The sequence below is a fragment of the Cupressus sempervirens genome, chromosome 6, assembly GCF_028749045.1.
Source record: "Cupressus sempervirens isolate cs-2001-9-10 chromosome 6, ASM2874904v1, whole genome shotgun sequence".
Lineage (NCBI taxonomy): Eukaryota > Viridiplantae > Streptophyta > Pinopsida > Cupressales > Cupressaceae > Cupressus > Cupressus sempervirens.
In genome coordinates this window covers 257,658,301-257,685,632 of record NC_143123.1, presented here as the reverse complement: position 1 = coordinate 257,685,632, position 27,332 = coordinate 257,658,301, and the positions used below count along the sequence as shown (strand labels likewise).

Sequence of the window (27,332 nt, the reverse complement as noted above, 5' to 3'; positions counted from 1 at the left end):
CATGAATAATGGCTGTCAATTCTAAATCATGTAGTACATAATTCTGCTTATAGTTCTTTAACTTTGTGGACTCATGGGCAATAACCTGACCTTCTTGCATCAATACACCCCCAATCCTTCTCCTTATGCATCAGTAATAACCACAAAGTTTCCTTGCTCTGAGTGCTGGTGTGATAGTTAGCTTTTCCTGTAAATATTCAAAAGCTGAATGACATTTTTTTGACCAAACCAACCTTTTTCCTTTTCGCTGCAAGGTAGTTATGGTGTGGGCTATTTGAGAGAAGTCTTTAACAAATTTCCTGTAGAACCTAGCTAGTCCCATAAAACTTCTAATTTCTAACACATTTTTAGGTGTAGGCCATTTTGTTGATTTCTATAATCTTGGCAGGGTCTACTACAATTCCTTTTGCAGAGATAATATGCCCTAAATACTGAATTCCTTTTGGTACAACTTCCCAAACAACTTATGCTCGTACAACCTCTGAAGAACTATTCCTAGTTGCTTTCGATGCTTTTCCTCATTCTGAGAATAGATAAGTATATCATCAATGAAAACCAATACAATTTTGTTTAAACAATCTTGGAATACACTATTCATAAGATTCATAAATATTGCCGAGCATTGGTTAATTTGAAGGGTAAGTTTGTGAATTCATAATGGCCATAACGGGTTCTAGAGGCTGTTTTATGAATATCTTCATCTTTAATCCTGAGTTGGTGATAACCCGATCCAAGGTCAATCTTAGAAAATATCGATGCTCCTCTCATTTGATCAAATAAATCATCAATTCAAAGAAGTGGATATCTATTCTTGATAGTGACCTTGTTAAGTATTCTATAATCTATACACAACCTCATGCTTCCATCCTTTTTAACAAATAAACCAGTGCTCCTTAAAGAGAGACACTATGGTGGATGAGTTTTTTATTTAACAACTCTTGCAACTGAACTTGCAATTGTATCAATTCTGTGGTAGTCATTCTTTAAGGAACTCTACATTACGGGTTCTTCTCTAGGCACCAAATCTATGGTAAAATCGAATACCCTAGAAGGAGGTAATCGAGGCAACTCTTGCGGGAACACATCTTGATAGTTCTCAAGGTAAGGATACTTTTATGCAAAAGATTCTTTTCTCCCCTCTTTGATTTCTCCATCCTCTAAAATGTAATCATCTAGATAAACCTTTTCTTGGATCTCATTCATATCTTCTCTTTTTATTGCGTAAATATCACACCCTTTTCTTCTACACCTCTTAAGTTGCATGGCTGATATTTGACTAGTTTTATCTTCATGTGGTATTTTTTGAATAACCACACAGTTTCCACTATCATCTAAGCATTCTGTTGTTTTTGCGAGACAATCCACTTTTGCCCTATGTTTGGTAAGCTAGTTGATTCCCATAGTAATGTCATAAGATCTCAGTGGTGCTACATATAGGTTAACCTAAGTCGAGAAGGTTGGGAAGTCTATCTTAGCTTCAAACAAACATGCGTCTACCAGAACCTTTGAATGGTTTGTATACTCAACAATATAAGGGTTTGCCATATACCTAGTTCTCTTTGGAAACCTACCTAACAATTTTGGAGATGTAAAACACTCAGTGGCTCTAGTATCAATTAGTATAGAGATAGGGTTTTCATCAATCTTATGCGAAGTTTCTATAGGACCTAGCTGATGCTCAGCTTGACAATTATCCACTGCTGCATGGATCCTTTGCTGAAAAACGGTTTGCTGAGGTGGTAACAAAGGACGTGCTTGCTAATTGAATGTGCCCTTACTAGGACACTGGTTGTCATAATGATCTCCATTGTAGATAAAGCAATCCCTTGCTGTTATTATTACTGTTGCAATTGCCCTTGAAATCCTTACTATTGTTCACTTTGAACTTGGATTTGTTGGCCTTGAAATTCTTAAAGTTCCTTTTGCGAGTTTCTTGGTCTGAACTAGAGGAGCTCCAACTTGCCTTCCTTTTATCGTCTTGATAGCCTTCTCATGAGCCTCTTCCATGGTTCGGGGTGCTAGTATATCTATGGCTCCCCCAATTTTGTTATTCATCCCCCATGATGAACTTCCTAACCTTGAAGTTTCCATCTTGTTGACAAGCAAGGACAAACTTCAGAAGTTGAGTGAACTTTTCCTAATATCCTTTCACCGACAAGTCCTCTTGTTTAAGGTTTTGAAAATCCAACACTTTTTGGTTGTAGAAGGATTGGGGTAACCATTGGTTTTTAAAGATTGTGACAAATTTGTCGCATGTAATATCGGTGGTCTTAAGACTCAATTCCATTTTAGTGTTTTCCCACAAGGTAGTAACTCTCTTGTAAGTTAATAGTTTCCCCAAACAACTTTTGAGCTTTTAGAAAAGCTCCTAATTTCAAAATATTTTTCCATCTTAGTTAACCATGCCTCGACGACATTCCTATACTCAGACCGTGAAAATTTTGGAGGTTTAATTTTCTTTATGTCAACGTATAATTCAATGGCTATTTGATTCCTCTTTTGAATTTCCAGCTGAATTGGAATTGGCCTATTCTATAGCTCTCTACAGGTCCGTTTGGTTCATGGAAGATGACAGCAATTGGCTTTTTCAAAATTTGGATTTGAAAATATTTGTGTTTGTTTCAAAATTGACAAAATGGAATTAGAATACCCGACTTCTACTTTTGTCTCAAAACTAGGTTTTCAGACTTCCTACTAGCAAGTAGGAGTTGAAAATCAAAACCTGGTTATGTTTTTTGAGGAGTGTAAAAATAATAGATTGGACTACTTTTTGGAGTCTACTTGCAACTTCAAGCTTAAGCATAGAAATGTGTCTTCTCACTCATCTTTCAAGTGAAACAAACAGTTCAAGTAAAATCCCAAAAATAGCAATGAAGATTTGCAAAACCTTGATTTGGCTAAATCGAGAATTGAACCAAATGGACCCTACGAGAAGATGGTTTTAGTTCAGTTCTAGGAAGGGGCGAGGATTGGGTGTCTTCATGTCCTTGCCCAAGTTGTTTTACTAGATCATTCATACCTGAACAAGTTGGTCCATAGAACCTCGCGAGTTATCCTCCCTAGATACCTCATTTTGTGCTTAGTTGTTTTCATTGTTTGCCATTGCTTTTGAACAAGTATTCCTGAAATAAAGTTAGTTTCATCCATTAGCTTTCTTTTTAAGTGGGTTGCTAAAGAAGTAAAAGAATAAATAAATAAACAATATTATTTGCTCTCAACACTTTCTTTATTGTTTTCCGTTTCAATTCAAAATAAAACAATGGATTTAGGCATGTTCTTAATAATAAAGATATGAACTGGGTGATGGGGTTTCATCGAAGGCATCATTCAGGTTCTCATCTTGGTCTAAATCAAACATTTATGTTTTGGTTTAAGTCAACGGCGAACCCAAGGTTTAGTCTCAAATCCAGAGCTCTGATACCATATGTAACTACTAAAATTTTCTAAAGTTTGAAACCTTAAATACTCCTTTTGTGGAATAAAAGAAAAGCTAACTACCCCATTCACATGAAAAGGAATAATAGAAATTAACTGATCATTTACATTCTCATGACAAGATTTTAACTACTAACTGACATATTTTAAGTATCTTTGATAAACTAGAATGGATGACCATAATAGATTAACTAACTATATTACACATTATAAGCAAAATAAATCTAATTGCAAATTTTAACTACCATTCATATGAAACAAGAAAGTAACTGCATAAGACATTATAGCTGAACTAAAATAAAGATGCTACTAAAGGAAATAATGGAATGGTATAAGCAAAATAAATCTAATTGCAAATTTTTAATTACCATTCATATGAAACAGGAAAGTAACTGCATAAGACATTATAGCTGAACTAAATAAAGATGCTACTAAAGGAAATAATGGAATGGTATCTAGGTTTAGATCACACCATGTCAAAGAAGTAGGAACTAATCTATTTTGTGCAAGTCTTGGTATTTCGAGGACAGGAAAACATTGCTAGAGGCTTAACCTTCCAATTACTGAGCTAGTGTAATCCCCACTAATTCTTTACTGAGAATGACCCAACCCTGCACAGGATAAGGCACATGTACACCATCTCATCTTGTCACCTGAGCAACCTGGTGTTAGAGTTGTCAACTACATAGCCGATTAGACTACAAGTGCCTCCCAACAGACTATCCATTCGAGTGTGAGTTATCCTGATCTCTGTTGATCATAGTTGCATCATTCGCCACTAAACCTACCCTGGCCAAGGATTTCCAAAGGACACTATGTGCCCAATCACCCACTGCTGGACTTGACAAACACATCTAATATCAAGTTCCCACTATGAGTTGGCTAGACTCTAATTTTCATTATTTGGTAATTCTTCACAACTTTGATATATCTTCTCTTTTCTGCAGGTATAATTATTTGTCCAACTCATATGGACTACACTCATCTCAGCCATCTTTGGTGTATCTTTCCAGCCTACATTATATGATGTTCAGTTATGAAAAGTAATAACTTTCGCTTCCAAAATTTTCAAAAATAGAAAAGAAAGATTGTGATTTTTATGACCAAATTTATCTTCAATCATGATCAAATCCTCCACAATCTCTGGGACATAGACTTAAATGCCACTGTGTTTTGGAGGCACATATAACATGCTCAACCTATTCTTTCTAAAAGTAATAATTAAGTTTTTCAGAATAGAAAAGAAAATATTATATTATATAACAAAGGCAATTTTCAGCCTATAGTGCTCTTGGCACGACTGCATAATAGTACCATTATGTTTCAAATGGACTTGTATAGCAGTTTGAGGTCCAACTTGATCGTCTATGGATATGCTATGGAGGAAAGCTAATGTCCATTATTACGACCTGAATGTGGAGCGTTTGATTTGTATTCACTCACTCTCTTAGCTTGACTTGATCGAAACTCAATGAGTGCTAATAAGTTCCTTAACTGGACTCGTAGTCCTCTATGATGATAACTGGCTATAGAGGTAATATGATTCATAGTGGTAGAAATAGCTGATTAAAGTATGAATGGTGGAAACAAGACCGACTAATATGATTAGTGAGCTGGTAAACAAGGATCTGTTGTGGTTGGTAAGTATATAGGAGAATGATTGACAACATGGAGAAAGAAAGAGTAATATGGTGTTGCATTTTGCATGATGAAACAAAGTGTTAGAGTCATGCCACTATAGGTTACAATCTTGGTCGATGGACATGTAATGTAAGGCCAAAAATAATAAAGAATTTATAAAAGGCTGATAGATTTCTTGAATTTAAAGAATTAAATTGATATGGAAAGCAAATTTCACCCATATTGTTATATAATTAATACCTTTAATACTTACATATAGTTATGTATATGTCTAGATTACACACACACAAAGACACCAAGTGTACAAATACTTGTAAGTACTATGGGTATTGCTCATATAGAAAAATACATCTGACATTAGTTAATGTAGAACATTCAGATTCCAATTTAAAGGTAACAATTTTTATTTCATTTATTTTTCATGTATATATATATATATATATATATATATATATATATATATATATATATATATATATATATATATATATGTACCTTTTTAAGTTAGATGACCTAGTCAAATCATAGTGGACCCTTGGTATTATTTAGTCGGCCCTAGCTATTTTTCCCTGGCCAAAGTGGTTTAGATGAATACTTGACAAACTTGGTGGCAAGTTGGTTTTCGTGCCCTATTCTCTCTCTGTCAATGCTTCCCCCCCCTTCTTCGTCGCGCACCTACAAGGAAAAATAACATGGTAAAAGTACACCTCCAATACATTCTAATGCAGATAATGTAATCATAATGAATAACCATCTCAACCAATCATTTCCAATTTACATAAGATCATAACGAATAACCAATTTAACCAACCATTTCCATCTCACATGAAATCCCAATGGCTATATAAAACATTTTAAATTAAAAATAAAATATGAGATGTAACATTCTCCATTTGGTGTGTCTTGAGGTCAACAAGTTGATGCTGGTTTTCGCCCATACTTATGCATTATGCATTTCCTATTGGCGGTTCAGGTCTATATCTTATGGTAGATGAGAAAAAAACAATTTAGGGAAGATAATTTTATTGTAAGAGGCATTTTCCAAGAAAATCTCATCATTAAAGAAGAAGAAATGATATTCAAAGGGAGTCCATTTAGCTTCAAAAGGAGTGTGTGTTGCAGAGGGAGAATGCAAAAGCTTTTTGCTTGATCAATTGTTGGAGTTAATCAATTTATTGTGATATGCAAACTGTGAGTTTGATGCACCTCTTGGGAGGGAGTCTCGGTTGAGAGGAAATCTCAGCAGTTAGATGGTCTTTATGTGCTTTAACTTATTTGTCTCTAGAAGAAGTCTGAGGTGAAAGCCTTTGCTCCACCCTTTGTAAGTAGGTATGGTGGATCCACCCTCTGTGAGTAGGCTTGGTGGAAATGCATTCTCGTCTGGGAGAAGTTTGAGGTAGACTCCCTCATTTTACCCTCTCTGAGTAGGTATGGCGGATCTACCCTTTGCAAGTAGGCATGGTGGAAATGCATTCTTCTCTTGGAGAAGTTTGAGGTGAGAGGTCTTGATTTACCCACTGCAAGTAGGCATAGTGGAAATGCATTCTTCTCTAGGAGAAGTTTGAGGTGAGAGCTCTTGATTTACCCTCTATGAGTAGTCATGATGAAATGCATTTTTCTTTGGGAGAAGTTTGAGGTGAAAGTCCTTGTTCCAACCTTAGCAATTAGGCATGGTGAAAGTCATGTGTGTGACTTCATGTCTTTAATTTTATGCTCTTATGATGTAACTATGGTGAATAATGTTATGCTGAGATAATAATGTTATAATGAGATAATAAATTATAATAGATTTGGTTGCAACTATGTATGTTTGCCGTACTTAAGATCTCACTATTGCTAAGAGGGAGTGTTGAAGATTGTTGTTGCGATAGAGATTACTATCTTTGATTATGCTATATGTTGAAATTGGGACAATACCTTTGTATTGCATGAACAACTAGAGAAGATATTTATGATGATATTTTTGTTATATTCTTTCCTATAATCAAGTAAGCACTATGTGCCATTCGACATGTGCTTGGCGTCACACTCTAAATATCCACATTTGATTATATTATGTAATGTTCCCTTTAGGGACTTTAAAAATATTAAAGTCTTATTCTTTATAATATTAAAATTGACTCTGAGACATAGACGCAAAATATTAAAAAGGTCAATTTAATGTTATACAAAGGACAAAGTGTCAAGGAGGAACAAGACGAAATATCTTAGGGCCCGTTTGGTTGTTGGAATAGGACTGGAATAGGAAGAGAAAATTAGAATATGTTTTATATTTGCTGTTTGGTACACTCAATCAGAATTGGGAATAGGAAGACATATTCCAATTTTGCCCCTAAAATGAGCATATGTCTATGCCAAAAAATAGTTGGAACTGGAATATCCATTCCTATTCTCAATCTGTTTTTTAATTAAAAAAAATAAAATTTAATTCCATTTTTCTATTCTAATTTTCAATTCCTATGCCAGCAACCAAACGGGCCCTTAGGGAAGTTGAAGAGCCATAAGGGAATAGGACAAAAACCAAACGTTCTTATTTTAGCATTCCAATTTGACTTTTAATCTGTATTTAAGATTGAGTTTTGTATTGGTTATTGTATTGTTGTTGTAAAATGCAATAACGTATTTTAAGGAGTTATAAGAGATTGCTGGTTTTATCTTTACCAGTTTGTAATTCACGGTTATATGTTCGACATCTTCAATGTTATTTTGAAAATGACGAATCATTATCTTGTGGAGAAGTCTTTGGTTTTATTGTTTTCTTGTATTTCATGTTCTTATAATTGAATCTGAATATTGAATTCATAAAGAGGCTGGATAAATGCTGGTTGGTTGTTCTACTATTTTCGAGTGTATTTGTAATACATCTGCAATATTCAGTTTTACATATACTGAAAAAGGGGAAAATGAGATAATATCCAATTAGGGATATTTTAGTGGTATTAGAGCCTTCGATCTTGACATCCTGTGAAGGTTGTTCAGACAATCGCATTGAGACCTTGACATTGGGCTTCAAGCTACAAATCTTGAATAATTTATCATGCAGGTGAAATTAAATCTAATTTTATCTGCGTGTAGTGCTTGAGGAAGTATTGTTATTTCTATCAAGGACATTGACAAATTAGAGTTTTGGTATAGTTCTACAGAGGACTTTAAAATACATTGGGCTAATATAAGTATTTTGCTTCAAAGTATAGATCTTTCAAGCTCACTACCAGGTAGAGAAATTGAGCTCAATCAGTTTAACTTTCAGAAGTAAGCTGCTATCTTTCTAAACAGGTGGGAGTCTAGAGAATAATAAGAGGTGGTCACATTAGCAAGTTCAACCACACATAGACACCAAGGAACATTAAAACTTCCCTTTAGAATCACCAAGGCGTCAAGGAAGATTGGATTGAGTCCGTGTTACATCCCAATTTTTGACCTAGTTTGAAATATAGACGTTGAGGTTCACATGAAGTCAATTGGCAGTTTAATTTGATATAATCTGGTGAAATGGTAAGATAGTTAGTCGTTATGATTTCAAGAGAAGATGACAAGTTAGTTGATCGTTAATCGCGAATTCATGGAATGACACTATAATTTAATTACAGAGAAATTCTTTGCAGGGAGCTTGTCGAAGGGGTGGAAGCATTGTCAGAAAAGAACTAGGTAGGGCATCACCATCACTTGCAGACAAGTAAAGGACCTAGTGATTTGAAACAGGACACACCTGTGGAACTGCATGAGTTATTAATTTGTTTAAAATATTGAATGTCATAACTGATACTGATTCATACTATTGAGGATTCCTTTCTTACCACATCACCCATCTTCTCAGCTTCACAGCCGGGTGAGTCCTAGTATTCGGAATTCTTAAAGCAGACAACTCCATATATTCAAAAGATTACATACAACTATTACTTCGTATTCTAAGATTATGTTCTTAAGAGATCTCAAAATGTCAACATTCCTATATTTCTTTTAAACAAGTTCATCTACACCTCCTCACCATAATAGGCCATCAGGCCGGTGACTCTTTGGTGCCTGAACATTTACCTTTATTGGTATAGCTTACACCTTCATCATCTCATCCAGGCATTAGCCGGGTGACATCCTTGGTATTCTCAATACTGTTTATTAGATATTAAGACATATTTTCTAAAATGTAAAAGTAAAGTTATAAATGAAAAACTTCAGAGATTTATTCAAGGATTGACAATCTTGGAATTATTCCTTCCTTCCAGACATTTGACTAAACTAAGAGTATTACTTGGACAATCATTAATATCCAACTAAGTTTAAGCTTAGCAGAATTATGTGGGCATAAATACTGACTTATGATGATTTACTTATGTTCTAAAACATATGGAAGGCATCTTGTTTTAATATTGACCAGAAGCATGGATAAAGACTTAAAAACCATCTTAGCCTAAGCAAGTTTATGCAAGAAATAAGGTAGAAAAGACAAAACATCTCCTTATGTGGTTTACTGCCTTGCAGATAAATTACTTTTACTGGACTCAACGCCTCCTTTAGATTCCACAAAAAGCAGTCATTTAGGGATGCAAGGAAGTAATTATTCTGGATGCAAAGTCGTATATACTCTGAATGCAAAACGTCTAAACTCTGAAAGCAAGACGTAAAAACTCTGATGCTTATTGGCTCATGGCTCTACAATCGAAAATGCTTTTCCTAGACTCATTACTTCCTGCTTAGACTTTCACAGCAACAAGAGATTATAGATTGCAAAAGAAAATGATAAAAATTTAGGTGTTGGTGGCAACGTAGTAGGAAAGGGCTTTGCACAGAAAAAGTCGTATGGAAATAGGGAGTCGGATTACAGGGTTGGTACCTCAGAACACGACAAAGCTCCCATTAATATATTTCAAGCCGACCTTACGGCTTCCTTGCAGTTACAAGAAAGATCCGAGATTATTTTGTTTTCGCCGGTTACCAAAAGATTTACAAAATATTCGAATCCAAGATAACCAAAGTTATTAAATCGACTAAGAAAAGAGAAGGGAATAAAAAGGAAATGCTTGAATGTCTGGAACGATTATGGGAGTCTAGAAATAAGCCAAAGTTTGACCCTACGACTTCCAATACAAGGAACTACCCATGACTTCCATAAAAGATGCAAAACCATTCGAATCCCTAATAAATAAATTGAAAGGAGAAAAGAATAAAAGCAATTAACAAGTTGGAAAGGAAGATCATGATTATTCAATCATTATAATTCGAACATTACCATTAATGTACAACTAAACATCATTCTAATAAATTATTTTAGTATAATGATGCTAATTCATTTTTATATTTAAATGCACAAGTTTAAATATTTACAATTAAAATCTTTAAGATACATTTTATAAATAATTAAATTATTTATTAAATAACTCAATTATTTTAATTAAACTATTTATTAAAATAACTCATGCAGTTCCACAGGTGTGACCTGTTTCAAATCGCTAGGTATTTTACTCGTCTGCAAGTGATGGTGATGCCCTACCTAATTCTTTTTTGACAATGCGTCCACCCCTTCGACAAGCTCCCTGCAAAGAATTTCTCTGTAATTAAATTATAAAGTCATTCCACGAATTCGCGATTAACGATCAACTAACTTGTCATCTTCTCTTGAAATCATAACGACTAACTATCTTACCATTTCGCCAGATTATATCAAATTAAACTACCAACTGACTTCATGTGAACCTAACTAGGTCAAAAATTGGGATGTAACATACCATTCCCCTTGAGGTTCATCGTCCTCGACGAGCTGGAAATTGCAACGAACAATATAAAGAAGTATTTTAAAATTGGAATGTAACGTACCATTCCCCTTGTGATTCATCATCCTCGATGACCTCTGCAGTTTAGACACTAAAAGAATATTCCACATACAAGATATATACATAACATTGTGTTATCATTTCTTTTCCCATTTGGGTCAGAATACGCAGGAATCTGTATGATGACTCTGGGAGATTAGTCATTTGTATGTTAATACCAGCTTGGGGTCAGCATCAGCTTGCTTTGCATTAAAAAAAAATGAGCCTTGTATCAGCCGGAAGAAGAAATTTGAAGCATGAGAAGAGGTTGTTCCCAATTTTCTGTCTCCCGAATACTTGGTAACGCTAGTATGGATACATGATGAATGTTCCATTGTCACAAAGGCTCGCATCCTAGCATGTATCTGGTTGCTACTGTTTGAGTATATTGGCAAAGTTTTTTTTGTTGTGGTGACTCTTCCTTCTGTTTGTGGAGGATTATTTAGCGAGCCCACCAGTTACGGGCATTATTGGCAAGAGCATCAAAGGGGTTGTAACTGTCGAGAAGCATTGCAAAACTGGAGAAACAAACCGTCGACACCATTCACGGGAATTGAAGCAAATGGAACGACGTGTCCAAAGGATTTTTGGAGTTGTTTCAGAAGCACCTTGAGCGGTGAAGGCAGATGTGTCTTTTGGATGGGCTGGTTAGATGCTTGCAGGAGTGCTAGAACCATAACATTGGTATATTTTGTCGTTACCTGTTAACAACGTGGAATACAAACCTCGGAGCTAGCAACATGTTTGGGGCAGTTGGGTGATCCGAAGGTAATTATGTATGGGTTGTCCTAATCCCTCCTGACGTTACAAAGCACATGGGTAATTGTTATAACGCCACCAAATCTGTCAAATCCTAATATTGTAGGAGATTCAGAAAAATCTTACCATCATCGCATTGTTGAATTTCAATGCCTTTGTTCCATTTTTGGAATTAGTGAAGAGATAGAGGGTGGAAGCACAAGTTGAGTATGCCAAACAATAGGCAATTCTTACAAAGGCAAAACTGCAAGTATTAGCTGATGAGGCTTGTGTTCACCTTGATTTTCAGTCTTTGTGGTGAAGGAATGCACAAATAGCTGGGGAGTTGAGTACACTTTCTTAGGAAGAAGAGAAATTACTTTACCAGGTAATACCAAAGCTTTGTATGGACCTTGTTGCAAGGTGATTATGACCTGAAGGTTATGCAAAAAGAGTTACATCTCACAACAGAAGTGGTTCATTACGCATTTGGTTAATCAGCTGGCTTGACATCAGTTCTTGCAAATTGTATGCCAGTTGGAAAGAAAGACTATGAATGGAGCTTATGAATTACTTAGAGCTATAGAATCCGAGTTAGAAGGCTTTGTACAGACAACTTTGGGGCATGTGGAGCGTTGCATATCTTTAATTGATGCTGGAAGATTGGTAAACCTGGTGACTATTAGAAAATACAATTTGTATCTTCAATTGTCAAGCATTCAACGTTGCTGCATCTAGATGCATGGTATTCTACACTTGGGCTTTCATAATTTTTTCTAAACCATTCCCTAGCGGGCGGCAATAATTGTTGCATATTGGGTATCCAACTTCTTCATTGAGTTGTTGAGAAGGCTAGCGCAACACTTACTAGGGATTGCGGTCATCTAGAGCAGGCAACAAACTTTATCACAGTCGAATGTTTTCAAACTTCAAGAATTTAGTCTTATATTTAAGTGCACAAGGACAAAATGTTATGAAGGTCAAAACAACCCTTGAGACTATGAAATCAGATTACTTACATCTGCTGTCCGACAGGGATTATATTGTTAAGGTTGCTGAGATTTATGCAACGTAGTCAAAAAGGGAAAAGGATGAGATTGAGGATCTTAATAAGACGCTTAAGTATGTTTGGCAGGCACTGAGTGAAACTCAATTTTCTCTACAGAGAGTAGAAAATCAAATCATGCTCATGGAACACTCTCGAGAACATGAGAACAAAATGAGGCAGGAGTTCTTCTAGGAAGTCATTGATGAACTTGAGAGCATTCAGGAGATGTATGACTTGGATAGCTGCCCAAAATGAGTAAGTAGCAAAACTTGAGAACACTTTCAGCTTGTCGAGAACCCATTATTTGAAGTTGTTGCTGATTGGACGTCTGACAATCCTCTTTTTGTGTTAAATGAGGGATCATCTCTTATTTGCCACAAAGAGGAAGAGTTTGATTTCAAACTTTGGGATCCTGGCTTAGAACTTAGTAGTGAATCGAAGTCTCAGCATGGTTGTGAATCTGGATCTCAGCATGGGAATGATGAATCAACTTCTGTTGTTTATCATTTGATCAGCCCCAACATATTTTCCGATTTCATCCCATTCAGGAGTTGAGTGAATTTTCTTCATCAGCCTCTGAACGGTTCTCAGTGGAGTATTTATTTGAGGTCTGTGGTTAGATTCTTAGCATCTTTCATACTCATAGCACCTATGCGTTTGGGAATTCTCCAAGTTTATGCCGACAATATGAACTTTGATGTCCATGGGATGGTGGTTTCAGCTTTTGAGCAGTTCATTTCTTACATCATCCACTTAGGTAAGGTCTTCACATTCTACTGGATTATACATGGACCTGGATATATTTCTATCTCATCTTAGTACCGAGGCAACGTAATAGAATTTGGGATCCAGGTGTTGACAGATTTTATCTTTGGTTGGATGAGGATTTTATTGTGGTCCTATTCAATTTGAGGTTGAATATGGTGATGATCAGTGTTGATTAATTTACAGGTGCTGAGTTTTTTCAGATAGTTATATGGGATCCAGAGATCCGGTTGATAGATGAATTGCAGAGAGTGACTTGGCTTTGTAGTGTTGCCAGAATTGTTTTCAGTTTGGACTACAAGGCTGCCTACAGATTCGTATGGGTCAAGGAGGAACGAGACAAAATACCTTACAAAGGACAAAGGGTCAAGGAGGAACGAGACAAAATACCTTAGGGATGTTGAAGAGCCACAAGGGAATAAGATGAAAACCATAGAGGAGCCAAAGAGTCTTAGTTTGTGTATTAAAAGGGGAAAGAGGCTCATTGTTGGGCATGCTTGATTTTATGATTCAGTTCAGTTTTCTCTCTTGTGAGAGTTTTCAGAAAGCTTCAACTTTTAGCTAGTCTGAGGACGTAGCCCCTCGTGTTGGCGGATAGTGGACGCAAACCCATTGTCACGAGAAACATTAGTTCAAATGTTTCATTTGCGCTTACAGGTTCTTATTCTAACATTCCAATCTGACTGTTAATCTGTATTTAAGATTGGGTTTTGTACTGGTTATTGTATTGCTGTTGTAAAATGCAATAACGTATTTTAAGGAGTTTCAAGAGATTGCTGGTTTTATCTTACTAGTTTGTAATTCATGGTTCTATATTCGACATCTTGAATGTTATTTTGGAAATAGTGAATCGTTATCTTGTGGAGAAGTCTTTGGTGTTATTGTTGTCTCGTATTGCATGTTCTTCTAATTGAATCTGAATATTATATTCATAAAGAGGCTAGATAAATGCCGGTTGGTTTTTGTACTGTTTTCGAGTGTATTCATAATACATCTGCAATATTCAGTTTTGAATATATTGAAAAAGGAGAAAACAAGATAATATCCGATTAGGGATATTTCATATGAAGAGACATGGGATATGCAAAGAGTCATGCGTTTGGAAATATGAACGGACTTGTTTTTGGAAATTGAAGAGACCTTGGGTTGTGATATGAAGAGTCTCTCAATTCTATATATATATATGTGTGTGTGTGTGTGTGTGTGTGTGTGTGTGTGTGTGTGTGTGCGTGTGTGTGTGTGTGTGTGATTTTGCTTTGTTCGATAATTTATGGTGTCAAGTTGAAAGCATTGTACTTGAACTACTATTATTAACAAAAGAGACATTTTTTTGGTGTGGCTGGGTTTTTCCCTCAAGTTGGAGGGTTTTCCTAGGATAAGTGTATTGTGTCTTTATGTGCCTATTGTTTGTCCTTTTCTTTATTGCTATCTATCCTTATTTCTATGCAAAACATTAACAACTACAACCTAAGTTACAAGGTTCGAGTTCGACAACTATAAAGTTCAAATAAAACTCCACAAGTCAAAAAAATGGAAAAAAAATTGACATTAAATTCGCCTTATGTATTTTTCAAAAAATTATAAATATATGTTATTAATATTCAAAATATCAATAAAGTAATATAATAATAAATAAATTATAAATATACAAAATATTAATATTTTAACTTTTAATAATAAATAGACATAAATTTTTTAATATGTAAATCTATTTTTCCTTTGATTATAAAATAAAAATAGTACAAATAAAGTAATACAATACATATTAATAATAAATAAACATAATATTAATGTTTTAATAAAATGTACATATTCATTTTATTTTAATTACAAATAAACTTAAAACTATTAAATTAGTCTTCAAACCTAAAAAACTCAATAAATTACAATCTTTCAGGATTAGAATTAAAATTGTTGAGTCAATGGGATGATATTGAATAGTGCCAAGAGCCACGAATAGTGGGATAGCCTTTAACAGTGCCATAAAGCCACAAGCAGCAGATGAAGGCTCTGAAATGTTGCACAACGAAGAGCAAAGAGCACCAAAACCACAAAAAAACATTGAATAAACATTGCTGAACAGCCACCAAACGCGGTTGAAAAACCATGAACAAAAAGCAGTGAAGGTTGGGAAATGATGAACATAGAATGTTGGCCTAGGCAAGCAATGGCCACCACAACTGAATAATTGCAGACAAATAGATCAAATATATTTGCCCTAGCTCTCTGTCAATGACATTGTTCAATAGATTAATGCCGTTTCAGAGAACACAGGGGCCATGTTTATTATTTTTTTCTACCAAAAACCCTAAAAACCGACCCAACAAAATATATTTTCTCAAAAATGACAGCCACTTTGTCACTGTATGAATTTAAGGCGAACTATTACGAATTTTAATTTTATTTTTATAGGTTCGCCGAAATTCAAACCTATAGAGCCAAAAACCATTCACCATTTTACTGAGGAAAATTGGTATCAACACCATCAATGACAAACTATTCAAAACATATTCTAAAGATGCCATTCCTTAACAAAATCAGCCATACACATTTGCAATTTCTTGAAAAACACATAAAACAAAAAATATTGCCATATTGGCACTCGAAGTCCTAATTTCTAAATTATCTAACCTTGCTCTTTGCACAAAAACCTTGGAATCCTTGTGGATAAAATCCCCTCCTTTGATGTCCAACTTTACCTTCTTTTAGCCTCTTGTATCTCACATTCCCTTAATGTCTCCATTTCAAGCAACTTCAAGTGTTATTTCAAGAATTCCCATCCATACTTAGCTTCTTCCTTCTTCATTTTGCTGGACATTGTAGCGCATCCAAGAAATGGTTTGAAACTCTTCAGAAAGCCCTCAACCTCGAACTAATTTCCATCTTCAACTCTGAAACCTATAAATGATCACAAGATCAATGATAGAGTAAGTTCACAGATTTCTGATAATAATTTACAGTAGGTCTGATATAGAATAAGATTGAACTGAGTTATATAATTTCACACACGCACGCACGCACGCACGCACACACACACACCCACGCACACACGCACGCGCACGCACACGCACACACACGCACATGCACACGCGCTCACGCCTGCCTGCACGAGCATGCATGCACCCGCACACGCCCGCACGCACACACACAGAGATAGTAGGTTTGATATAGAATAAGACTGAACTGAATTATATAATTTCACACACACACACACACAGAGGTCTGATATAGAATAAGACTGAACTGAATTATATAATTACACACACACCCACACACACACACACACACAGAGGTTTGATATAGAATAAGACTGAACAGAATTATATAATTTCATGTGCACACACACACACACACAAAAACAAGTTGTTGCAGTGAACAACTTAATTTTCAACCAAATCTGTTAAATGCAATAGTCCCTATGTAATAGTGAATTCTTAATATAAGTTATGACTGCTTGATAAATACTGATCACTGCTGAAGGTAATATGAATTGCCGTGGTGATTGATTCATTTCCCATTGGTAGCAACCTATATATATAATGGGCAATAGTCATGTCACGTTGAGACATGACTCTATGTGGCTATTGCCACGTAGGGTCATGTCCCTACGTGGCATGACTAACCTTGATTAATCATGATCTAACAACGATTCGAAAGGTGCAGGTTGTTAACAATTTCAATCATACTGTGTTGGACTTTATTGGGTATAACAAGGAAGCCTGATAGCCACGTACGGTCATGTTCCTACGTGGCATGACTAACCTTAATTAATCATGATCTAACAACCATTTGAAAGGTGCAGGTTATTAACAATTTCAATCATACTGTTTTGGACTTTATTGGGTATAACAAGGAAGCCCGATCAGATTATATTTTGTGCATGATATATATTATGTGTGTATATATATATGTGTGTGTGTGTGTATATATATATAAAGAAATGCTGTATATACACACACACACACACACATATCCTTATGAATTAAATATATGCAAACTGCATATACAAAGAAGATCTTAGAATGACTCACTTAAACTGAAACTACTATCTTTTAACATTCCCTCTTAGTGAGGGAGAAGAGAGTCAACTTTCTAGTATTCTCTTGATATGTGCATTCGTATCAACTTCATTGATGCCTACCAGGAGAATAGGTTATTTGATTTTCGACACTCCGAGACACTAATTTAAAATAGTCTAACAAAAATCACAATGTCATGAACTCTATCATGACAAGTATTATGATTTTTGGCACTTTGGGACAACAACATAATGAAGTCTGATCAAATACGTTTGTTATCATGACTTCCAACACTCCATAACGAGAATTGAATGAAGTCTGTCATGATAACAGGTCTACCATTTATAAGATCGTCCTCTTACAATGGTTACCTTCAGTTTATATATGTCAATGATAGATCGTCACCTTTCATGACATATCACATGCAACTATAAAATAGTAACATTTTATTCAAAAATTTATATGAATATACATATACATTTCAAAACTAAGATTTGATTTCAGTAGTTACAATCATAGTTGAACCACTCAAAGTTTACCCCTGAAATACTCCAATTTGGGCTTGGATAGAGGTTTGGTGAGTACATCAACTGTCTGTTCATTTATGCTTATGTATTCGAGCTTGAGAATAGCTCGATCTACCATATCTCTAACATAATGATAAGGAATTTCAATATGTTTAGATTGGTTGTGGAAAACTGGATTCACAGACAACTTGATGCAGCTTTGATTGTTACAATGGAGGATTGTTGGCTTCAAAGATTTCTTGAACAATCCAACTGGCAATTTCCTTAACCACACCACTTCTCTGGTTCCCATGGAAGAAGCTATGCATTCAGCCTTAGTGGAACTGAAAGTGACTGATGATTGTTTTTTGCTGAACCAAGATATTATTGCTAAATCAAGGTTGAAACAACACCCTATAGTGCTCTTACGAACAGTAGAGCTTCCGGCCCAATCAAAATCAGAATATCCATGAAGATTAATCTCAACTTAATTATACTTGAGATCCAGTCCACTTGTACCGCATAAGTATCATAGGATGTGCTTGGCTGCCATGAGATGGATTTTCTTCAGCTCACACATGGAATGGCTTAAGGCATTGGTTGTGCAACGGATATTAGGATGCGTGTTTACCAAGTACATTAGTGATTTGATAATTTGCCAGTAGTAAGTGGGATCGGTGGGCTTTGATTCAAATCCATCATTCTTCGATTTGTGTAGAATAGTTAAGGGTTTACAGTTAATCATCCCAAACTTTGTTAGAATCTCAACAGTGTATTTTCCCTTGATTTAGAAAGATGTTCTTCTTTTGCCATGCTTCTAGGCCTAGGAAGTAGTTAGCAGTCCTAGATCTTTCATGTCGAATTCGGCTGCTAGATTGTGTTTGCATTTTGCTATAAGATGTTTTTCACTTCTTATTACTAAGTCATCAACATATAATACAAGAATAATCATATCACCATTAACTATTTCGAAATATATGTTAGGATCAGTTTCATTTTTGGAGTATCCTAATTTTGAAAGATGACTATCTATTCTTTCGTACAATGACTTGGGGGCTTGTTTAAGACCATATAGTGCTTTCTTCAGTTTACACACATAGGAATTTTTGTCATGAGTGACAAATGCTTTTGGTTGTTTGATGTATACTTCTTCGATTACATCGTCTAGAAATGGAGTTTTAACATCCTTTTGATGTATCTTCCACCCTTTGGAAGCTGCAATGGCTATGATTGTTCTGATAGAAGTGTAACAAGCGACTCGAGCAAAGGTTTCTTCATAGTCTATTCCTTCCTTTTGTGAAAATCCGCGAGCTACAAATTTGGCTTTGTATTTTTCTATACTATCATTTGGTGCATGCTTGATTTTGAATAGCCATTTGGAGGAGATAACTGATTTATCTTTAGGTCTGGATACAACATCCCATGCAGCATTTTTTAGTATGGATTAGTATTGTTTAACCATCACATCTTTCCAAGCTTGGCATGATAATGCTTTTTCAACACTTGCAGGTACTGTTTTGATGAGTTTGAATATTTGTGCAACATAGCATGAATGACTCCTTGTTCTCTTGCTTTCTTCAGGTTCAACTTGATTTTCTTCTATCATTTTTCTTGCCTGAAGTAGCCTCTTTTTATTGTTAGGGTTTTTAGTATTTCTTGTATTAGAACTTGGAGGTGCAAGAATTCTAGAATCACTCTCCCTCTGATTCTCTATTGTGGGATTCTCATCTAATTCAATTGTTGGTTCTGTGTATGATTCATCAATGTTCTTTGAGAGATTAAAAGCAATATCTTCTTCAAATCTTACATCTCTGTTGATTTCAATGGTTCTTTGTCCAGGGACATAAGTCCTGTAACCTTTGGATGATTCACTGTATCCTATAAATATGCCTTTCTTCCCTGATGGTTCGAGTTTAGTTCTCTTCTCCTAGGGTATATGAATGTATACAGGACATCCAAAGATTCTTAGATGACTTAAGTCTAGCTTGTTTCTTGTGAATACTTCTTTAGGGGTTATGTTCTCTAATATTTAATGAGGGCATCTATTTTGAATGTAAACTGTGGAGTTAGAAGCTTCAGCCCAAAATGAGATGTGAAGATTTTGGTCATGCATCATGGCTTTGGCAGATTCTATGATAGATCTATTTTTCCTTTCTACAACTTCACTCTGTTGAGGATTATATGGTACATAAAACTCCCTCTTAATCCCAATAGAGATGCAAAACTCTTTAAATTTTTTCGAAATGTATTCACCCCCATCATCAGATCTTAGAGTTTTTTTCTTTTCAGTTTAGTTTTCAACTAGAGCTTAAAACTCTTTGAATTTGGATAGCACTTCATTTGATTCCTTAAGTTTAAGGAAGTAAATCCAAGTTTTCCTAGGGAAATCATCTATAAAAATTACATAGTACCAACATCCATTTAGAGAAGGTACTAACATTGGACAACATACGTCAGGTTGAATAAGTATAGTTTTGGATTTATGTTCACTTTTGGGAAAGGACCCTTTTGTATTTTTACCTAATGCACATCCTTTGCAAGTTCCAGAACGATCAAGTTTTAATCTAGGTATCCTGGTTACTATCTTTTGCATGGATGGTAAGGCACAAAAATGAATATGTCCAAGTTTTCTATGCCAGAGTTCATTAGTTTTTGAGATTTCATGATTTAGGGCTAAATTTTGAAAGTTATAGAGTTTGTTCAAACTTCAAACTTCTGTCTCTGAAGCCAATGGTTATTGCATTCTTAATATTGGAGTTCTTGGGCCAGGATAGCACTTTATCCTTTTGAAATGTGATTCTATACCCCTGATAGACATATCTTCCTCTATGTATCCTACTAACTCCATTTCTCAAAGGATGATCATAACTCATATTTTCCATGATGCAAAGTTGGAGGCCCCTTCAAGTCTATCTTCTAATCTTACATGATTTACCATAGTTTCAGATTGAAGATAATTTTACTAGATTTAAATCTGAATGTGACTGATTGTGATGCTCTATCAGTTAGGCTCTGATACCATGTAAATGTTCACAAGATCTCTGATAGATTAAGTTCACAGATTTCTGATAATAATTCACAGTAGGTCTGATATAGAATAGGACTGAACTGAATTTTGTATATATATATATATAAATAATTTTCAACCAAATCTGTTATATGCAATAGTCCCTATGTAATAGTGAATTCTGAATATAAGTAATGATTGCTTGATAAATACTGATTGCTGCTGAAGGTAATATGAATTGCCGTGGTGATTGATTCATTTCCCATTGGCAGCAACCTATATATAAAATGGGTAATAGTCATGTCATGTAGAGACATATTGGCACGTAAGGTCATGTCCCTACGTGGCATGACCTAACAACCATTCAAAAGGTGCAGATTGTTAACAATTTCAATCATACTGTTTTGACATTCTTGGGTATAACAAGGAAGCCCGATCAGATTATATTTTGTGCATGATATATATATATATATATAAAATTAATCCTTATGAATTAAATATTTGCAAAGTGCATATACAGAGAAGATCTCAGAATGACTCACTTTGACTGAAACTACTGTCTTTTAACAAACTCTAGGATTTGCCACAGCCAACATTGGAATCAACCCACATCCATTCCAACTGCACACACAAGCACTTCACCCAGGGCACCTCCTCTTTGGTATCCAACTCCAATCCCAATGCAAACATTGTTGAGGCTATGCCAATATTTGACTGGTAGCGGTGGTGTATAAGCATGAACTTAACCCCTAGAAGCAAATCTGAAAGTTGCCGTAACCGAGGATTGACAACCTAAAAAATGTCCTTCATTGTCTTCATGGTAACCTCCCCCAAGAATGTTTCTTGCTATCTGATTGTTTGGAGAGTGATATTGGCTTCCGTCTTCAGCACTAATCTTGTAACTCCAACCTATGGAAAACACCTAGAGAGAATATGCACCCACTAAATGCCTACTAGCTTATATATGTCCCTCTGCCACTTCTCACAAACCAACCGATGCTTATTCTGGTCTCTTATTTTTAGTGAGTACCAATGTACTCTAATCTCTTGGGACATCGACCTTGACATGTGAAAGACTAAATGCCATATGTTCCAAGAAATGATTGCACTGCATGGAAATCCCCCGAGCTTCAAATCATTAATCCAAAAGCAATGAGCTCCCCATCAAACCCATAAATCTACCATTAATAGCTAGTGGGTATGGGGGAAAAGCAAAGAACAATTATTTTAAAATTTAAAACCTCTCCTGGTATTGTTTAAGTCGAAATAAGATTGTTTCCTTGCTTCTAACAAGGTTGTGATACCAATGGTCCAGTTTTCTAACATATGATGTTGATTTGCAACTATGAGGCAACACCCAAGTTTTTCCCATCAATATGGCAAAAGTCCTCAATCATTTTTCCCTTCGATCTTTTAGAGATACCTGTACTTAAGAAATGATATCTGTAATTTCGTTTCGGTCTTGCTTACCCTGGGTTATTTTAAAGTCTTCAAAGGTTCAATTAAAACATTGATCCTTCTAAGAACTTATTTAGGTACCATACTCTTGATGCCCCTTGATGGCGTTAACTATGAGCAGTTATCCCTCTCCAAATGAAGCTTGTTAATATTTAGTGATTAAGCCACTTTGATTGCTGCAAGAGCTGCCTCCACTTCTGCATTGTTATTTGTACCTTCAACCAGTCGCTTTTCCCCAATCACAAGAATATTACTTGTCTAGTCTTGGACCACAAAACCAGCTTTTGAGGGCCTTGGATTGAACTTTGAAGCACCATTAAAGTTTATTTTGACCCATTCATTATCTAGTGGCACCCAACTCTTTTTTAATTCCTTTTGAGGAGATGGATTAATTCAAATATGTCTGTTAACGAGCCAATTAAGGAACTACATTTATTAAGATTAGATGCATGGGTATTATTCTTTGTGATTAATTATGGAGTTTTTGTGAGTAGTTTTGAATTATGATGTATCTTGTTAGTAGTGTTAGGATTTCCCAGAAGGAATTGCAAACAAATTCCCGTCAGGTTGAACATATAATACTAAATCACACAAATTAAAGACTTTGCATATGGTTCTTGTCCAATGACTTTGCATGTTATTCTTTGTCTTTAATTATGAAGTTTTTGTGAGCAGTTTCGAATTATGATATATCTTGTTATTAGCGTTAGGATTTCCTAGAAGGAATCACAAAAACAGTTCTAGTTAGGTTGAACATATAATAACTAAATCATGCAATATAATGACTTTGCATATGGTGGTTATCCAATGCTCATCAATGAATTTCTTCTAAATAGATATTATAATTTCTTAGGGTATCTTACTTGGCATTTATCTCTTTGCCATAGCCCAAATTTTTTCATGGAGCAATTACATCATTGTTACTTAAAGAGTTTCATATAAATTTGTGCACTTTAGACAATATTTATTAGTGTAATCCGGGGACTCGCACCTCCCTCCCAAATCTTGAAGTACTCGTCCCCGCGATGTCCCCGCATCGGATACTTGAGTACCCAAGCACCCCCACCTCTGCCATTCTGCAACCATGCCACTGCTAGGATGTGTACTTGAATTTTTATTTTTGAATGTTACTATTGGGTATGTAATACTTTACTATTTTGAATGTCAATGGTTCTAATTCATGTTGCAATTTTGCTATGTTCAAGTATTTTAATTTGGTATGATCTAGTGAACTACTGAAACATCATTTTATAACTAGCATTTCAAGTTCTATATGTATACTATACAACAACCCTATCTGGCTTGTCCTCCCCTTGCCGCTGTCCCTTGGTTGTCCCCCTGCAGTCTCGAAAATGAGGCCCATTTTTCCCTCGTCCCAGAAACTCGCCCCGGCGTCCCGCCATCTCGAAGTACCCCATACTGGTGTAACACTGATATCTATAGATATGTTTAGATGGGAATGCTTGTCAGTTGTCATGAATAATTCTTGTGACAGTGTCCTACATTTATTGAATAAATTTCGAATTTCAATTAAGTGCTTTATGACTGCATTGATGGGAAAACTTTGTATTAGCCTTAGTGTTGTTGGCCTATTATTGTATTGAATAAATCTGGGAATTGTGGTACTTGTTTGCTTATATGCATTGCAATAAACTACCTTTCTTGGGGTATTCATCTTGCAAGAACACTTAATTAATGTAGTTTAAAGGATACTGTAGAGTTTCAATAGGTTGACAACATGTTAATGCAAATTGGATTTTTATATATGTTGTTTGATCTCTTATATTTTTCTCTGTGTGGCTGGTATTGATGCTTCAATGCTGTTTTGCAAATTTACAGGTATACTACACACAGTTGCGTTTCATAGAGCTCTCGGCCTGGTTAGGCCTAAGGATGTTGATTTAGAAATCTTTGAAATAACATATGTAAGTATTTTCAGATAAATGTAGTATCTTATCAATTTCTATATATGTACATTTTTTGGGCATGCAAAAATGCTTATGTTCTTCATGTTTTTGTCTAAGTTTCCATTCATGCTAAATGTAGTTAACTAGTTACTAGTTTGCAGTAAATTTAAACTAACTGTTTCGCTGAATAACTTTGATAGGAAAATCACACCCCTCAGAAGATATGCATCATTTGTTTTGATCATAGTTCCCCAACTTGGATTGAGCTCAGATTCGACAAGGTCGACTTGACATGTAACTCGGCTATGACTCGGCATTGTGAAAAAACCCTTGAAATTTAGAGATTTTTAATGATTTAAAACATGTTTCATGCACTGTAACGCCCCCTTTTACTGGGTCTTAACTAACAACTAGCATATCATAAAATTATAATACTACATTTTCATGAGAAGGCAATTATAACAGTTAAGTTCATGTGAATGAGATTAATGGTTCCAATCAGTTTAATAGAAATTTCATAACTAAGAATTGATAGCATCATTAGTAAATCTAAATAAAGAATTTAAGTTTTACATATTCTAAATTTTGAAATTGGAATCCGCCTAGGGCAATATCTGCAAAACTCAGGTTAATCCACATATACCACTTAGGGCACAAATAGTTATACCACTATATTGTAAAGACAAATACCATTTAGGGCATGAAATACCATTGTATCATGACGACATATACCATTTAGGGCATCAAATACCACTGTATCATCCCTTTTCTTTCTATTGCTAACTATGGCAATAACATATAGTTAGAAGATATGTTCATATTCATTATTCACATAAATGAAAGACATAAATGACAATCGCTAGATAAATCTATCTCATGCATACAAATATATTTATGTTCAATTGGAAAATCAACCGATTTTTGCTGCTTATCATTTACATTGTCGAGAAAGTTGAATTCATTGAAGGGGTTAAATGATTCAACAATATAAATTAATATATCATATCTTCAACTTGTAATTTCAAATATCATAAAAGTAAGATACCTGTTACCAACAGATGTTGAATGCATGTCTTGGCATCTGGTGGAGAGGGGAAACATTGTCAGGGGCTTAACCTCCCCACTGTAGACCCTTAATTATCCCCACACAATCTCATTCGAGAAAGGCCCTCCCTACCCTGAATAGACATGAAACACCTTGTCTAGCCACTGAGCATCCTGGTACTTAATTCCACCACTCAACTTGACAACTGAGTATACTTGGACAATCATGAGCTGACTTAGATTTTAACAATTTCTTTTAAAGATGTTTATGCATTTGAATTCTGATCATAGTTTGTTTTTCCCTTGGAGGATTCCTCTTCTCTTCACCATTTCACACCAGCTTCACTAGCCTTGGGTGCATCCTAGGAGATTGCTATTAATAATGAGATTTTTTATCACATGGTTTCCTTTGAATACCTTTCGGATTCTTACGTCAGCTGATATACAGCAAATACCAGTGAGTAATTCAGAATATCATAACATAGGATTCAGATTAATACAAGATTACGCCATGCATAATATAGCAAAGAACATGTTATGGGGACTATGATCCATCCCTATGTAGTTATCATGCAGAGATCAGAATTAAAGGAAAAGAACAGGGCTTATACTTTTTGGGTTCAATTGCTATGGTGACCTGTGGTTGCAAACCATGGTATTTGCAGATTATATTAATGAATCATCATTCATTTGATAGGAACAGAACTTGGTACTTATGGGAATCATAACTATGCTGAATCATGTTACATTGCAGACTATAAACAAGACTATCCTCTACCGATAGCAATAGATAATTATCTATATTGGAAAGAAGTAAAGTTTGGAAAAAGAAATAATTGTGATCTATCCATGACCTGTAAAACAATATCAGCCTTTGCGGAGATAGATCCTGGGATATGCTTTACCCACATTACTTGATGCTCAGTCTAAGGTGCCGATAGAGAGAAGAAAGAATAGTGAAGAAGATAGAAAGGAAACTGCTGAACTCTTGGTTCAGAGACACCGCTCGATAATAAGATGATTGTGCTATGCTTGGGCTACCTGCAACTGCAGGTGATTTATGGTTTCACAATGCTTGGTTACAAGAAACATCGGTTACAAGAAGGTTTCAAAAATTCAAATATTGAGAAGGTGAATGCCAACTTGAAGGTGGCCACTGCTCATCTATAAGGAGATATAAAGATTATATTTCCATGGTTTAAAAATGAAAAGAAACATATATATATATATATATATATATATATATATATATATATATATATATATATATATATATATATCAAATAACCAAAAATTGGAATCGGATTGGAATCGGCAAGGCTTACTCGAATCATGAATCGCATATGAATTGGCTATGAATTGACAAGGTGAAAAAGGCCTTGAAATTCAAAGATTTTAAAATTGGTGACTTTTGACAAATTTTCACCAATTTGCTGATTTTTGGGGCCAATTTCGTCAATTTCTATTGATTTTGACAAAAATCATTGAGCCGATTCACCGACTCACCGTGAATCACATGCTTAAGTTAGATCGTGAAATAGCCTGAATCGTGGCGATTCACGTTACTCTGATATATATATATATATATATATATATATATATATATATATATATATATATATATATATATATATATATATAAATATATATGTATATATAAATATAAATATATAAATATATAATTAAATATATTAAGCCATCATGCTATTGTGTTATATCTATAATTGTACCTATATATATACATATAAGTATAATTGATAGATATCATCAGAGTATCATGGTGACAACATATATATATATATATATATATATATATATATGAATTTATAATGTTGTTTACTTCCTTGGTCTCAAAATAAGAGAGAGGTAATAGTTCGTTTCATGATATTAAATGTTTAATATTTCTCTTATTATAAAAATTGACCACCTAGCTCATGGTATTGTTCAATATACACTA

The 27,332-nt window shown here is 35.0% G+C and overlaps 1 protein-coding gene across 7 annotated transcripts in view; it reads left to right on the top strand.

The window, feature by feature from the left end:
• LOC149552226 (meiotically up-regulated protein) overlaps positions 1–27,332 on the top strand; it is a 168,667-nt gene that overhangs the window by 76,573 nt on the left and 64,762 nt on the right. For all 7 annotated transcript variants that reach the window (XM_089787742.1, XM_089787745.1, XM_089787741.1 and 4 more), the window contains one exon: positions 24,264–24,349. In XM_089787742.1, the coding sequence (XP_089643868.1) occupies positions 24,264–24,349 (86 nt within the window). The remainder of the gene's footprint in view (positions 1–24,263; positions 24,350–27,332) is intronic.